Consider the following 15,950-nt stretch of genomic DNA (forward strand, 5'->3'; position numbering starts at 1 on the left):
GACCAGTAAAATCAGCCCTTCCAGAATAAAGACACTTCAAAGCCTAGTAGAAATTAGGAGTTACTTCCTTAGCAGTGGGAGTACTGCACATTCAGAGAAGCAATCACTCAGCCAGAGCATAATTGCTACAAATCGATTGCTAACTTCTCCGGGTGCTTTCCTGAAATGTGAGGACCAGTTGAAAAACTACCACAAGAAACTTAAAAACAAGTAAATAGATGCACCTTGACTTGCAATGACTCCAGGGATGGCAATCAGGCACTGAATGGCAGCAGCAATCCAGCCCAGGTTTTGTAGGAACCCTGTGCGTGCTGGAATAGATCAGCTGCAATTATTTCCAGGCTCTGGGCTAGCGGAGTAGGGTGCATTTAATAAATCTCCCGTGGTCCTCCTATCTGCAATTAATTATAGACGCCTTGAAAGCTGGGAGCCAGCACTGATTGGGCAGCAAAATATTGCTACAGTCCTCTCAGTAGTGTTTGGAAAAGGATTTTGGTGCTGAACCTGACACGGATGTGATGCTGCCAGTCTGGCCAGAAAGCGGAGATAAACAGCTCGCTTGTGTATTTTGCTGAGTAGCCACAGACATCGAGTCTGCCCTCTTTCAGGGCCTGCTGGGTCAGGCTGATTTGGTGTTATTTATTTTAACACGTAGTGTAATAAACCCTAGGAAGAGGCTGCAAAGACCAGAGCCAGGGCCAAGCGCATCTCCGATGGCGAGCGGGCTCTGCCCCAGCCCAGGGGAGGAGAGCAGGGGGGCAGGGGGCCCAGGGCATGCAGCATGTTTCCCACCATGCTGTGGTTAAATTTCCCCACCTCCTGCCCTGTGTTTTCAAAGAAGGCAATTCAACCTCTATTCTGCTGTTGCCCTGATGTGCCTCTCATCGTGCATCGCCCCTTCTCTCCCTGCAGCGTTTGCTCTCCCGGTGCCTCGGAGCAATAGCAGGCGCCTGGGAGAAACACATGAGGTGGATCATCACAAGCATCAGCCTCAAGGCACAGGAGCCACCAAGGCTGATGTGCTGCCTGCCTCCTTCCCGCAGAAGGACCGTGGGAGGCCGAGGGCTGGGGAGCAGCAGCATTGCCTCCGGAGGCCAGGGCTGCTTCAAACCCAGCCACCAGCACCCCACACACAGCTGCAGCTGCGGCGTGTCTAAATCCAGTTACAGGGTGGAATAAGCACTCCTACTTCAGCACACACGGCTATTTCTGACTCTGGAGCCTGGCTGCTGTGGGAGCTCTCATTTCCCTGCAGATGCTAATCAGGTCTGGAGAGCGGCACCCGGCACCTGCAAGGCGGGGAGAGGTGAGGGGAAACAACGGCTCAACAGACTTTTTTGAGGGACTGACATGCTTTCCCAAAGCATCTTCAAGCACACTACCCAGAAATAGATTAGGAGGTGGCCTCATTGCAAGCCCCAGTTTCCCGGCAGCACAGGCGGCGTGGGGCACTCCATCTCCCCTGGCAGGAACGCTCTGCCAGTCCCCAGCGGGCCGCTGCCGCCGAGCAGGACACAGATAACCGGTCCCACCACAGAGGAGAGACTGACCCTCAACCAACTGGAAGCTGCCCTCTGAGACGGCGGTTTGCTGAAGAAAGGAAACTTTCTTGCCCAGGTTGTAATTCAGGGAGCCCTGAGCTGTAAATACTCCGTGTGCAGGGCAGGGAGGAGGCCGAGCAAGAGCTACAGCACCGGTAAGAGAAATGCTGAGGTGCAGCAGCGGCACCCCGGCTCTTGCACCGTCCACAGCTGCAGCGGCTGGGTCTCCTGTGGGGCCTCCCTTCCCCATCCCACGCTTCCCCGATGCCGAGGGGTTAACCAAGGCCAGCAGCCCTCGCTGGCCCCTGCTTTGCTCCTGGTGCAGCCCTGATGCAGCCCGGATCCCAATGTAAATATTAGCTGAGTGTGCGTGAACACGTGAAAAGAGCACCGTTTTAAGCCATTCTGTTTGGAAGACACAGCAATCTATATAACGCTGTTACCAAGAAACAAGGATTGTTTTCTGTGCTATTTTAGGAGACAGTGAAACAAATGGAGCCTAGGATACACCAGGATTTCTATTTCCCCTCTGTAAATTAGTGTTATTACCAAGCGGCAGTGTTTCACAGTGGCACTCTGCAGCCGGACTCTGTTCATGCCTAAAAGAAAGGATGTGTTGCTCGAACCTGCCCATTGACACACTCCCGTTACCCCGTGTCGTAACTGCGGTTCTTTAATCTGCCCGGCTGCAAGGTGTAAACTGTCCGGCCCCTCGCAGCGTGTGTCCAAGGACATCACAGCGAGTCCTCGGGAGAAGGTACCATTTACTCGGCACTACTTGTTACACAGCCTAAGCCAGGCTGGCCCTCAGCAGCTCCTCTGCTTCCTCTTTCAGTTGCTGCTGAAATTTCTCATTTTTATGACCTGGAAGATATTTTTAAGTAGACTCTTTGCCACTTACTTTGTCTCTTTTTTTTCCCTTCCCTTGTCGCCTGCTACTGTACAAAATTCAGACTTGTATTGCAAAATTGCTTTTCCAAAACGAGAGGTACAGCTGAGCAAACACTTATTTCACATTTTGACGGCACGTTGCCAAAGGGCCGGGGTTGCGGTGAGTAACAGCCAGAAGAACAAATGATCACAGATGTTGGACTCCTATACGCGCCGAGAGCAGCAGCCAGCAGGCAATGTGTGATTCCCGGGTGGCTGGCACCGGGCGGCACCGTGCCCACCTCTACATCACCCGAAATCAGGAGCGGCTCTCCAGTCAGCCTCAAAGCGAGGGTGAACCCCAGCTCATGCCCCTGCAGACCCCTCCAGCATTTTCAGATCTGTCCCCAGCATACTGCAGGTATAAGGCAAACCATCCCTGGCTCATTTAACCAACACCATCCGAGCTGGGCTAGGGACAGGAGCTAGCGGGTGCAGGAGGTGACCGGCGGGGAGAAGCAGTGAGTGCCCCAGCACCAGCAGCCTGCGCTCTCGCCTCGCTTTCCGAATCTCATGTTCAGTGCCAGCGATTTTCTGTGGCCACGAGGGATCTCAGGGGAGGCTGAACAGCACAAGAGATGCGCTTTGCTCTCTTTTCCCTTCCAGGCTGTCCCTGCGACTCGCTGCCATCGGTGTACATGGATTTTACAAAGGCACTAATTGCTTCCAGCTTTCATAAATATTCTGATTTAGGCCTTTAACAAGGATTAATAAAAAGAGTGCAGGTTTGTTTGTTTTTCATGCAAATGTGAGCCTCCCTGTGGGAGCTATTCAGTTAAGCTCTCCCAAATGGCTGCTTTAAATGGAGTTTACTCTTTCTGAGGGTTTCTTCCAAAGCATTGGGTCCTGCCAGCCTGCTTTCAAAGGCAGCGCTGCGGCACCCGGTGCCACGAACACAGGCACTCTCTTTCCAAAGCAAGGGCCTCTGCTTCAGCTCTGCTCTTCTTTAGAGTCATTTCCACAAATCATTATCTACACTGAGTTCCCCCGTCTAATGGAATAAATGGAGAGGGATACGAATGCTACAGCAGTGATTTTTTTCTAATATCAGCAGGTTCTTCCCTATGACACCGTACAAAATGGAAACAAATTTGAAACATTTCACAAAATACTTTTAATATTCTTCAACCGACGCTGCTTCCCATATCTGAGGCCACCTGAGATCTCCTTTACGCAGCTGCGTGGCCCCAGCCAGGAGAGGTGAGAAGCATTAAGCCGTCCGCAAGGATGGCGCAGGCGCTGGTGCGTATTTGCTGCTCCTTGTTTGTCGTGTAAACACGAGCAGGCACGGAGGTCGAGCATTACCGCACGGCGTGCATTGCCTCTTACTGGAACCCGCAAGAGAGCTGGCAATGCAGGCACTTTGGTTCTCATTCGGTAATTATTCTGGAAAGTGTTTTAGAAAAGCAATTAATTCGCAATGCTGGGAACAAATAGGTAGGGGCAGATTTTTTGAAACCTCCTGGAGCCTGCTCCGAAGTGATAAGCTAGAAAAGGCCGTGGATTTTGCAGCTATGTTGCATCTTGAAAACAAACTGCCCAACATTATGCATCCTTTTAACCCAAACAGCCTCTGTTTTAGTATCCGGAGCAAACAGCAATATACACCAATATAATATCAAAAATCACTTAGCTAATGCTCTCATTTGTCTACATTTACCCACTCATAAAGGGTAATTACACAATTACCCACCATGAAATATTACCACTGGAAGTTATGCACGCATAATTTTCATGATCGCTCCACTCGTGCTGCTTCCCTTCCTGCATGATGCCGGACAGTCGTGCCTGTTGCGCGGCTGCTTTGCTGGCTCACCCAGCTATGTTTCAGACCATCTTTCTTTCTGCAAAATTCAGGGTTCACATGCCGTTCATGTTTTTGACAAGGCAATATTCCTTGGGATGTCTGAACACCACGGAAGCCCTCGGCTCCTGCCAAAAGTGCCACAAAGACGGGTGCAGGGAGGCTAACACTGAAAGCTATTGAAAATCCTGTACCTCTTGGTGTTGTCAGAGGGGATCTTTCCTGCAGCTGGAGATGCTGTAATAGTGCTGCTTTGCAGTAGGGTGCAAACAACTGTAAGTGGGAGATGTTTTAGGGGGAACTGGATACGTATCTCCGGACAAAAATGGCATTTGGAAACAGAAAGCAAGAGGCCTGAGACTTTTTGACCTTGTTCTTTCCTTTACTCAGGAAAAAGCATTAATGGTGTAACTGTGTGTTCAGACATAACGCCTGGGAAAACACGGCTGTGTGAACTAAGGAAAGAGAAAGTGTCGGTCACTCTGAGGGCGATGTGTCCCTGCTTCTCTGGACCAGCAGCACTTCCAGATGAACCTTCACTAATCCGTGCCTGGATGTCTAGTCAGGCCCTTTCAAGCATATCCAATTTCAAAGTTCTCCAGTGAGCAAAATCTCACCCACTAAAGGATAAATATAATTCTGAAAGCTCCTAAAGAAGAACAGGGGTTTTTTTGGTGGTTGTATGTATCTATTTTGCATCAATTAATTTAAGAAATCTTTTCTGACAATCTGTCAGAAAAGTCAATCTGTCTCTATAGATAGATACGCAATGTCTGTGATGTTCCTACCAGCAAAAGTTGCTTGTCATCCCCAGCTGCCTTCCTCTAGCGAATCCACCTCTGCACAGTTACCTAAACAGTTCAGAGCAATCACCACTGAAAGAAAACCTTTCATAAAAAATGGCCCAATTTTCCTCTGAACATCTTAATTTTGTTGCCGTCATGTCTGGGACAGGGAAGGCGGAGAGCTGCAGCTTTTGAACATCTACCTTCTCAGCTATGAGGGAGAGCACCTGCAGCCTCATGTCACAGAAAGAAATTTCTCCATTCTCCAGTACAATAAATGGCATTTCTTTCTTGAAAACCCCAAAGACAAAGGCTTCTCCTCTGTTGTGGGATTACCTATAGATGATATCATTACAGGCATTGATGTGATCGATTCTTTTTTTTCTGCCTTCGTGGTTGGCACAACTGGACTCAGTGCAATGAGTTTTTCTGACGGATATGAAAACGGCATCAATTTTAAAAAACTCAAAAGAGACTTAAAAGAAAAAAAGAGAACTTTGCTGAGGAAGAGATCTTTGAGACGTTCCCATCACCCTTGGGGCTGTCATCCTTGCGTTAGTCACGGTAGGGGCCGTGTGCCGGGCAAAATGGCACTAGGAGGTGCTGTACGACCTGTCCCCATCGCAAGGGACTGGCAGCACAACCACACGACGTGCCCCTTGGGCGAGGAGGGGTAGTTCCATCACAGCAATGATATCACGGTACTTTTATTTGTTTGTTTGGGGAGATAATAAATAGGGAAGCATGAAGTGAAATGATACTAAGGAAGGCTGAGAGGGGCTGAAAAACCTTTTCCTAACCTCAGCTTGGACCAGCCTCTGTATCCCAACACCACTCCGTGTGTCCTTTCCTTTCCCAGACGGACGGGAAGATGCAGACATAGGAAAATGCCCCAAGCTGCCAGCCATCCTCGCCAGCACTGCCACTCGCACGGCAAGCTGCCCGCCAGCACCAGCACCGTGTGCTCGGTTCACGCTGTTTATCCCTGAATGCCAGCCGGGCTGCGGGTTGTCCCGATACGATACTGGGGTGGCTTGTGCCGGCTTTCATCAGCCCGTGGGTTGGATCGACAGTCCTGGCAGGAGCTCCTGAGAAAATGGGCAATAAAGGATCGTTTCTGGAGGTGGTCTCAGGTGAAAGCAGTAGCCGGGCAGAGCAAGCCGTGTGGCTGTTCCAGCTTTAGACATCTCCAGTCTGATGTGCAGTATTTATTTGACTTGCTGACTGTGCCGTTGCAGAAAATGCAGTGTTGATTTCCAAGAGTTGCCAGAGTGATGCAAACAAGAAGGGGGGAAGTTATTCCTGCCTGGTGTGAAGGTGGAACAGGGCTGGAGCTGTGTCTGCCTGGTGTGCCGGTGCGTGTCAGCACCCGGCACTTGTAGGAGCCCATCCACACCCAATGGGGTCCAGGGCTCCCCTGCAGCTCCCCTTGCAGGGGGACAGAGAGGGCTTGGGGCTGTGCAGAGGGCAGCAGTTGTGCCTTGCAGAGCTCACCCTGACGTCCTGGGCAGGACACCCTCCTGGGCGCTGGTCTCAAGAAGACTGACCCACGGATGTCCCCGTGCAATGCCAGGCGTGCGAGGCTCCGAATCCCAGCCTTTCGAAACAGGATTCCCTCCAGGGAGCACAGGGAAAACTTTGCTTGCAGGAACTTGACACCGTTGCTTTTCCCTGCAGAGAGCTCGGCATCCCCAGGACTTCCCGCACCCCAGGCAGGACACACACCGTGGCATGCACAGCCTCAGGGCTGCAGCCGGCCACTGGCCCCCCCTGTGCTGCCGGTGTCCCTGCGGGAGAAGGGGCTCCCATGGTGGTGGCAGTGAGCCCGGCCAGCCAGCCCGGCTGTTCCTGCACGCAGCCCCGCGGGGCGTGCGGGGTGGCACAGCTCCAGCAGGTAAGGCTAACAGAAACGGGGAAAGCCATTTTTCCCCCTCTGTGCTAATTTTTCAGTTGCTTCTCATGGCTTTTGGAAGTGCAGGGCCCTAAAGTTTTTCCAGACTCATCTGCTACGCTGAGCTTTTAATTAGAAGTAGGCAAGGAGCTCAGAAAGCCCAGCTGATGTGAAAATCCCGAAACACGTGGTCTGAAGCAGCACCCGTCTCCCCTCCCGCGAGCTAATCTCACAGCCCCGTCACCAGGAATCGATGTTTACCTATTCTCCCCAAAAGTGAAACAAACATTTATTAACATGTATAACAGGTGACAGGTATTCTGACATTTACAAAAGAAGCACTGCTAATTGAGCAGAAAAAACCAAACCTTGAAAACACTCACCCACCCACCACAAATACACAAATACGCGCAAATGAAGTCTCCATCAGATCTGAAAATCACCGAAAATTAAAATATTGAACACACGCACGCACGCACACACACACGATGTCTTCACTGATTCATCCCTCAGAACTGCTCCTGAAGTCCTTGGCTCGCTCCAGGTAGTCTTCAAAGCAGAACACCACGATATCATTACACATGTAATAATTAGTGACTGGGGTGAAATATTTATTAGCAGTATTGCTTTTCAATTAAGATTTTTAGCTGTGTCGAGGTGCAAGAAGAGCCGCTTGGCAAACTTGCCAAGAGCCTCAAGGCTGCAGGGACTCGTGTGGCTCACGCAGCTGTGGGGACACAGCGGTGCTCGCGTGGGGCTGTGGGGACACAGAGGTGCCTGCGGGGGGCTGTGGGGACGCTGAGAGGCAGCCGTGTCTGCGGGGACACCGCGGGCACAGTGATACCTGTGTGTGGCTGTGGGGACGCCGAGGACACAACGGCATCTGTGGGGACACCGAGCACACAGCGGTGCCTGCGGGGGGCTGCGGGGACACCGAGCACACAACGGCGTCTGTGTGGGGCTGCGGGGACACCGAGGACACAGCGGGGCCCCGCCGGCAGCCCAGCCGGGCGCCGGCCCGGCGCTCCGCAGCCCGCGGCCCTCCTGAGGCGACGGCCATGGCGGCGCCCCCGACGCGGCCGCGCCCCGCCGGCCCCCAGCGGGCATGCGCGGCGGGGCCGCTCTCTGGCGCCGGCTGCCTCCCGCGCCCCCCGCCGTGCAGCACCGCGGCCAGCGCCCGCGCGCACGGGGCGGGGCGGGGCGAGGGCGGGGCGGGGCGGCGCGGGGGCGCGCGCGGGCGCGGCGGCGAGCGGAGCCGGAGCCGGAGCCGGGGGCAGAGCCGGAGCCGGGCAGAGCCGAGCGGAGCCAGCGCAGCCCAGAGCCGGCCCGGCCCCGGCCGAGCCCAGCCGCCGCCGCGATGCTGGACCCGTCGTCCAGCGAGGAGGAGTCGGAGGAGCTGGTGGAGGAGGAGAGCGGGAAGGAGCCGCTGGCGCCCGCCGCGGCGCGGCTCTCGCCCAGCCGCCCCGGCGAGGGCCCGGGCGGCGGCGGCGGTGCCGGCGGTGGCGGCGGCGGGGGGCTGCAGCCGGGCGGGCGCGGCGGCGGCGCGGCGCGGCCCGCCAGCCCCAGCCCCTCGGTGGCCAGCGAGAAGGAGAAGGACGAGCTGGAGCGGCTGCAGCGGGAGGAGGAGGAGAGGAAGAGGAAGCTGCAGCTCTACGTCTTCGTCATGCGCTGCATCGCCTACCCCTTCAACGCCAAGCAGCCCACCGACATGGCCCGCCGGCAGCAGAAGGTACCGCCGGGCGGGCTGCCCTGCCCTGCCCTGCCCTGCCCGCCCCTGCCTGCACGGCCAGGCCCGGCCTCCCCTGCCCGCGCCCCCATCACCCACCCCGGCTGCTCCCTGCCTGCCCTGTCCTCCTACCCCCTGGCAGCAGCCAGCCTGCCTGCCTACCCCCAGCCCGCTCCCCTGACTGCCCTTCTGTCCCCTGCTTACCTACCCCCCTGCACGCTCCCCGAATACCCTCCTGCTCGCATCCCTGCCTGCTCCCCTGCCTCTCCCCCTGCCTCCGTCCCGCTCCCCGTGCAGGTGCTCCCCAGGCCCGCAGCTGCCCGGCCACCCCAAGGGCAATCGTGGCACAGGGCACCTTGGGCCCGCATGGGTGGGGTTTGCTGGCAGCATCCCCGTCCTGGGGCGCGGGGAAGCCCCCAGCCACCCCTCCGTGCTGCTCCGCGCCATGGTCTCCTGCACGGAGCCGGCGTGCTGACATATGGCATTGCTCCTAGTTACGCAACATCGGGATTCGGGAAGTTTGGGATGTTGGCCATCTAAAGGTTGTCGAAAGGAGAGAAATGGGTTACACTGCTGGAAAACACCAGGCGCGTGCCCTTGCCTCCTGCAAAGGGACTCTGCAACTCCATGCTCGCTGCAAAGTTTGCTTAACTGGGAGTGCCGGCACTGACTTGGGGAGTTACCGAGTCTCATTTCAACTTCTTGCAAGTGTTTATGCACGGCAAGCTCCCTGATGCTGGCTTCCCAGCAAAACGTGGCAGCAGAGCTTTGCGATGAAGTCGCTGCCACGATCCTGACTCTTCCTCCCCAAGTGCGTCACCGTGGCAGGGCCGCGCACTGTTCCAGGCAGAGGCTGGGCAGAAGCCCCTCACCTGGGCTCCCCATCCCAAGGAGCCGTCTTGGAGCTTGTCTCTCCACTGAGGCATGAGCTCGTGGGCCAGGACAGAAATTAAGTTTCTCTGGGATGGGGACACCAGTGCCTTTCAGTCAAATGCAGCCAACTTTTTCCCTGTGGCAGCCAGAGTTAGGTCCGTGATGGGATGTAGCTCTCTGGAATGGCTGGCCGATTTTTTTCCCCGTTTTCAGTTGATTTTCTTAGACTGCAGTTTTAGCCTTGATACCGTTCTGTGTTCACAAATGACCTTTACAAATCAGGCAGACTCCTGGATGTATTGATGCAAACGACATTCAGTTCTGCTACACCACAGGACTATTATTAGTCATTGCAACATACGGAGGTAGGAAAGTGTATCCGTACTGCATGTAGTTTAAAAGCAATATAGGACAATCTGGTGTTGCTGGAAGGTTGAATGATCTGCTTTGTTTGCTGAGCAGAGTGCATAGCTGAAGATATAGCTAGCTTTGGAGATTTTTTAATATATATTTTTGCCTACAACCCTTTTCTAGCAGACTGTGGATTTTCAAAGTCGTCTTGGCTTTTGTGTCCCGTGCAACTTCTTCGTGTTAGAAAAAGAGGATGGAATTTAAGTAATCGCTAGTTTTGCAGAAATTAAAACAAACAAACAAGTCCTGCAACTGTTTCTTACATAAAAGTGAACTGAGATTGAAAAGGAGTTTTTCCAAAGGAGCAGGCAGCGTCTTAGCGGTCCAGAGAAGAGTGGCTGGGAAGAAGGGCGATTCATAGTCCCTGAAGTCAAAATACTGCACTGTGAAGGGACAGAAAGAGGGGAGGGAAAGTGAAAAGGGGGGGAGTAAAGTACAGGTGAAACAAAGAAATGAGGAGTAATGAGAAAAATTATAAACTGGCAGTAATACTGGAGGGAATGGGGAAGTTACATAGGATCTTGGGAGGAAATAATCCATTCTGTGTGAAATGAAGAATGTAGGGAAATGCGTCTGGCTTATTTATAAAAATAGCTGAAATAGGTGTGTCTCGGGGCCTTACCGTCTCCCCTCAAACTTAGCAGTGAGATGGAATTGGGAAAGCTAAATTTAACTTGACAACACATGTCAAATTGAATTCACCCTTTTAAAGGTGAATTCATTCTGGGTTTTCGTCTTCTGTATATCCCTATATTCAGTTGTCATGCAGATTCCTGGGAGTAAATCCTTGCCCTTTTTCCTCAGCGAAGACTCCTAATAAAGTCAATTAAAGCACTGCCAGAGCCCAGAGTTTGTTGCTGGACGCCATGTGCTCCTCTGCTTTCCTCATGCATCCCTCTGGGAAAGCCCACCCTTCCTTGGCTGGCTCGAGGGGGACCAAAGGGTGAAGGTGTGGGACTTGTTCCCTCTTAGGCACCGAGCTTCTGTCATGGTGGCCCTGCCAGGTTGAATGGTCTCTGTGGGGACTTTGTGTATTGGTGAGCCTTCACTAATGATGGAAATGCCAGATGCTCCAAGACTCGTCAAGGTGGAGCAAATGGATTTTGCTCCTCAGGCAAAAGGTGGGAGAAAACCAGGTTTTGGTCCTGCTCTGGTGGGAGCTGTTGCCTCAGTTTCCCCATCAGCAGGGTGGGGGATAAACTGCTTCTTTCTCCATGTGTCATTTGCCTCTCCACCCTCACAGCCTGCCATTTGCAAGGGAAAGGTTTCACCCTGGGAGAAATGGGAAGCGGAAAACCCCCAAGCGTTGTGCTTTGCAGTCCCCACGCTGCACAGGGCCGGTGTGCAGGACCGCGCTCCTGCCTCTCCTGTCCGTGCCGGATGGAGAGGCTGCGGAGGGAGGTGCTTGATCCACTGCACGCGTGGGCACCCTGGAGATGTGAGGGCCTGACTCTGCCGATCTGCCCGCTGCGGTAGCTGCCCGCAGGCGGGACGCCTGGGAGCTCCGCTGGGGCTCTGCCGAGGCAGGGACGCCGCAGTTCCCCGTGGCAGGCGTGGGGACCGGCCAGGCTTCACGTGGGGCTGCTCAGACCCCACACCTGCGTCGGGCAGGTGCCGAGCAGCCACCGCAGAGGCGCTTCGGTGGAGCTGTGCAGCAGCGAGGGCTGGTGACCTGTCCCCAGCCCTGCTCAGCAGGTTCTGCCCGGCGCTGGAAGAAGGAGGAGGATGAGGTCTGGCTTCACCTGGCCCACAGCCCTCCCCTGTAGCACCGGAGATGCTGCCACCACCGAGCACAGCCCAAGCAGGGTGACCATGGCTTTGCAGGTGAGGTGGCAAGGCTGTTGCCCTGCAGAGCAGTTGCCTGGCTGGGTTGCCTAGTAAGAGCCAGCCCATCTCCACAGGAGGACCATAGGGCCTGAGATGGGCTGCATACAATGCAGCCCCTGCCAAGCTCCCAGAGCCCGGGCTCCTTCTGTAGCTTCATCTTCTTCTTTGCAATTTTCTCAGAAAAGAATGCAATTGATTTTGTTGCAGTCGCAGCACTGAAGTTCTTGCCTGGGCTGAAGATCCCTGCAGTACGTCCCCCGAGGTGTGTAATCCTCCCTCCTTGATCCTGCAGTGCTGCTGTATCAGAGCTGGCCAGTACCTGAGCCCCAGGGGCTGCACGTTACCGTGGTGTGATGCACAGGCACCGCGGGTACCGGTTATGTAGCAGCACGCCTATGTGTAGTGCTCCCGAGCTGGAAAATGCAGCCTGGTGTTTTACAGCACTCGTGAGCCGCCATGGAATAAAGGGAAGTGTGTACTTAAGGTACTGTTGCAACAGAAAGATAATTACATGTGGTTGGATAAATTATAATGTATATGAGAGCGAAGAGAGCAGTGGAAATGTGTGAATGGACATAGCTGGGTATATACTGCAAGTGGGCATGACAGCATTGCTTGTTTATACCAGTAACAAACTTTGTTTCAGATTTCAAGATGAATTCAAGCAAATGCCACTCAGCGCTGGTATTTTTCTGATCCTGACACTCAAGAAATCTCAGCAACAGAGTAAAAACTGTTTTTTAGATCAGTGTGTTCAAGCCTATACCTCTGCTTCAGGCTTATCTCGATGTTTATGTGGTAAGGCTTCACTTGAGTAGCTACACATCCGTGATGTCTACCTGTAACTTCTTTTATTTACATCTCACTAGCATTGTTTCCTAAGGAAAAAAAAAAAAAAGGCTTATTGGATACCTGCCTGTGCTGTCCTACTTCCTGCCTGGATTTCTTTTTTAAGCCACTTTTTTTAAGCCAGACACATTTGACAGGCAGACAGTGGTCTGCAAGATACTGGTCCCTTAAAAGCTTGGTGAAAATAGGGAGATCTGTATTTATCCCCAGGTGGGAGGAAGGTGGCAGTGTGCGGGCAGCCCTTACCAGACGCTGGGGAATCTGAGCAAAAGACCTACTGAATGTGTGGCCCAGGAGGAAAAGCTCCCGTCAGAGCTTACACCTTGCCAGACACCAAAGGCTCCAGCGTCGCGATGCAGCTCAGGAGGAAGGCGGCTTTGCCAGCTCTGTTGCTCTCAGAACAACGTGTTTTAGTACCGCAGATGGCACTTAGCTTGGAAATTGCTTGCCCAGGATTTATGTAGTCTTTTCTCTAGCTCACGCTGACTCGTTGGAAGTAGAGTTGAGACAACTGGCCGTACTCTGTGTCTCTCCCCGCTTGAGCCCAACTGTCTGAAGCCTTTGGGAGGGGAGCTCAGCCGGCAGCCTGGGGAAGTCAGGCAATGTGTATGTCTCTGTAGCGATGCAGACCAAGCACCCTTGGATGGGTGTTATACCTCTTGCTAAATGCCTCCAAAACACAGCAGCCAAGAGGCACAGCGCAACCCAGGAGTCAGCGTTTGCTCATTCGAAATACCATAAACTGGGAGATCTTCTCCAGATTATCACTCAGCCCCTTGAAAATGCTCCTTGGGAAAGGGGCAGCAGGAAGAAGTCATTAGGAGATAAAACGTGGAGAGCATGTTAGCTCAGGCATCACTGCAGTTGTGGTTGCCATCACCTGTTTTCCATCTGTTTTTCCTCCCCACGGAACAAGGGAGCAGGCAGGCAGCACGTGGGAGAGTAAATCAGTTCCCAGTGGGATAAATGTGGGATGAAAAAAGTTCCAGCTTAGTTGCAGATTACTGAAGCTACTCCTGGGAGAAGTGGCTTATGATTTGGGTCCTTGTGTAAGCCTGTGGGATGACGTCGGGCGCATTAGCAAAATTCTCTGTCAAATTCAGCAAAGTGCTTAAGCTTGTGCTTTGTTGAATGGTGATTGATCTAAGCATGGTGCTTAATGCAGAACAGGTGTGAGGGATCAGAAACTCTGTTAAATTGGTTACGATACATCTTAAAAGATCAAATTTCTGCCATTTTGGCATGCATGCAGATGCTACAACAGTTAGGAATATAGTAAAGCTAGTGCAGCCTTCCAAATAATCACATACTTCTTCCCTGTCATGGGTTGGGTTGTTACTCTCCTGCCATATTTACACAAGTTCTCTCTTAAAACCACCAACACATTGTTCTTCTGGGACAGACCGTGACTCGGGTGGTGTTGGGACTTGTTTTAGCAGCTTTCTGCTGGAGGAACTGTGATTTTATGGTCAAATTCTGCCCTGCTGGCCCCAAGAAACCCTTGGAGGTGTGGTTTTCTCAGCTCTGCAGGAGAGGAGAGGTAAAGATGATGCTCTGCTTGTTTTCTGTCTGTTCCTCGGTTGCTCTCTAGTGCTGTTGAAGAAGGAGATGCAAGGTCCAGGCAGGTCTCAAGCGTGCTGGACTCCATGCACAGCTCTGTATCTGCAGCAAAGCTTGCAAGGTAATTATTAGCGCTATGCCCATAAAAACCTGGAAGAGTAGTTAGGGGCTGCCTTTTTCCACTTGGCTGGCCCAGTGTGGGCATTGGCCACTGCCACCATCAAATGAGAGCTCTGTGTGCGGCTGGGCTCTTGGCTCGGGCTGTCCCCGGGTCAGCTCTGTGCTAACCCTGAAGTGAAGACGAGCCTGCCCGCCTTTCGCTGCTGCTTGGAGAGCATTGCCATGGGGAAGAAGGTCTGGCACATCTGAGACGCAGTGTTCCTTAGCAGTGTGGAGTGCAGAACGTGATCGTTGTGCTCAAATTTTCTGGAATCTGCAGAAAACGGTTATTTTCAGTTAAAACACTTATCATTTATTTTGCCAGTGCCTTATCTTAATTTAAGTCTAGCAGATATTAAATATTTGTCATACTTTGGCTATTTATATACTTGCAGCTTATTGGATTGGGAAGCAGGTAATTAAATAGGCTGTGAGCTTGGTCTTTGGCTGTTGTAAAACTTTGCAGTTCCTGATCCATAGCCTGACCGTTCAATTATTGCGGGTGGCACCTCTCGGGCCAGAGATGACGTGAACTAAGAGTGGAGAAGACTCATCAGCTCGTGCAGCTCCGACCCCTGCTAAAGCCCGTCGTTTCCAAAAGGTGTTATTTATGGCCTTGCTTTGCATAGTCTAGACGCTCTCCCTGAAGCACTCTGCCTTTTGCACAACTTGTAATTTCTTCTGCTGAATGATGAGTCACTCGTTCTCCATTCACCTAAGTGGGAAGCGGTCAGCAAGTCATTTCCCTATGTAATTTTTTGTTAGCTGGAGAAGTATTTAATTTGTTTTTAGTGTGGTTTGGCAGAAAGAACCCAGCCATCACAACACTGCTACTAGCAGTGAATGCATGCAAACCCTGTACAGCTAATGCTGATGCTTTAGTCCGGGGGGTACAAGATAAACACCCTATTTCTATTTAATTATGTAAACCTGATTAATATGTTAAGACCAATCAATATAGTATAATCCATAAAGCTGTTGCTTGGTTGGTATCGATGTGAATTCAGCTAGTGACTTTAGCAGCACTAGGGTTTCACCAACAAAGTGATCTCTGGGAACCACGTATATTTTAGTGTGTCTTTAGAAACTGAGACTAATTAAAACAGTAGAGTTCCCTTAAAAGAGCAGATGAGGGGACCTTCCCTGGTGGTGAGCAGGTCCTCTCCGTTTGTCACCCAGGAGGATGGGTGGCTCCTCAGAGGTCTTCTCTTCCCAGAAACAGAGCGTGGTGAGGTGCAAGGGAAGGTGACACCTCGCTCCCCAGCTCTCGGAGAGCGTGGTGCAGGCGCGGGAGGACAAGCAGAGTTCATCTCCTCGCCTTGGCTGCTCCACACAGCAGGTGGTACCACCAGCTCCCAGCGGGTCAGAATTGGGCCACCCTTCGCCTAGGGCATGCTTTGAGGTCCAGCAGCAGCGTCCAGCTGTGTCCTCATGAGGGTGGGAGAGGGGAGATGCAAGAGATGGCAGGTTCCTGGGGAGTTTCCCTGTGTTGTTACCTTGTAGGTACTGAAAAAAATACATGGAGCATCCTAACCTGGAGCATGCTTTGGAATAAGTTATTTGCGGGTACAGGATACTTGGGGTGCCTTGACTG

At 52.7% G+C, this 15,950-nt stretch overlaps 1 protein-coding gene across 16 annotated transcripts in view; it reads left to right on the forward strand.

The window, feature by feature from the left end:
• The first annotated feature begins 8,308 nt into the window (after positions 1–8,308).
• CADPS (calcium dependent secretion activator) overlaps positions 8,309–15,950 on the forward strand; it is a 226,025-nt gene continuing 218,383 nt past the window's right edge. For all 16 annotated transcript variants that reach the window (XM_072875813.1, XM_072875810.1, XM_072875811.1 and 13 more), the window contains exon 1: positions 8,309–8,680. In XM_072875813.1, the coding sequence (XP_072731914.1) occupies positions 8,309–8,680 (372 nt within the window). The remainder of the gene's footprint in view (positions 8,681–15,950) is intronic.

The sequence above is a fragment of the Ciconia boyciana genome, chromosome 11 (genome assembly GCF_034638445.1).
Source record: "Ciconia boyciana chromosome 11, ASM3463844v1, whole genome shotgun sequence".
In the NCBI taxonomy this organism is placed as follows: Eukaryota; Metazoa; Chordata; class Aves; order Ciconiiformes; family Ciconiidae; genus Ciconia; species Ciconia boyciana.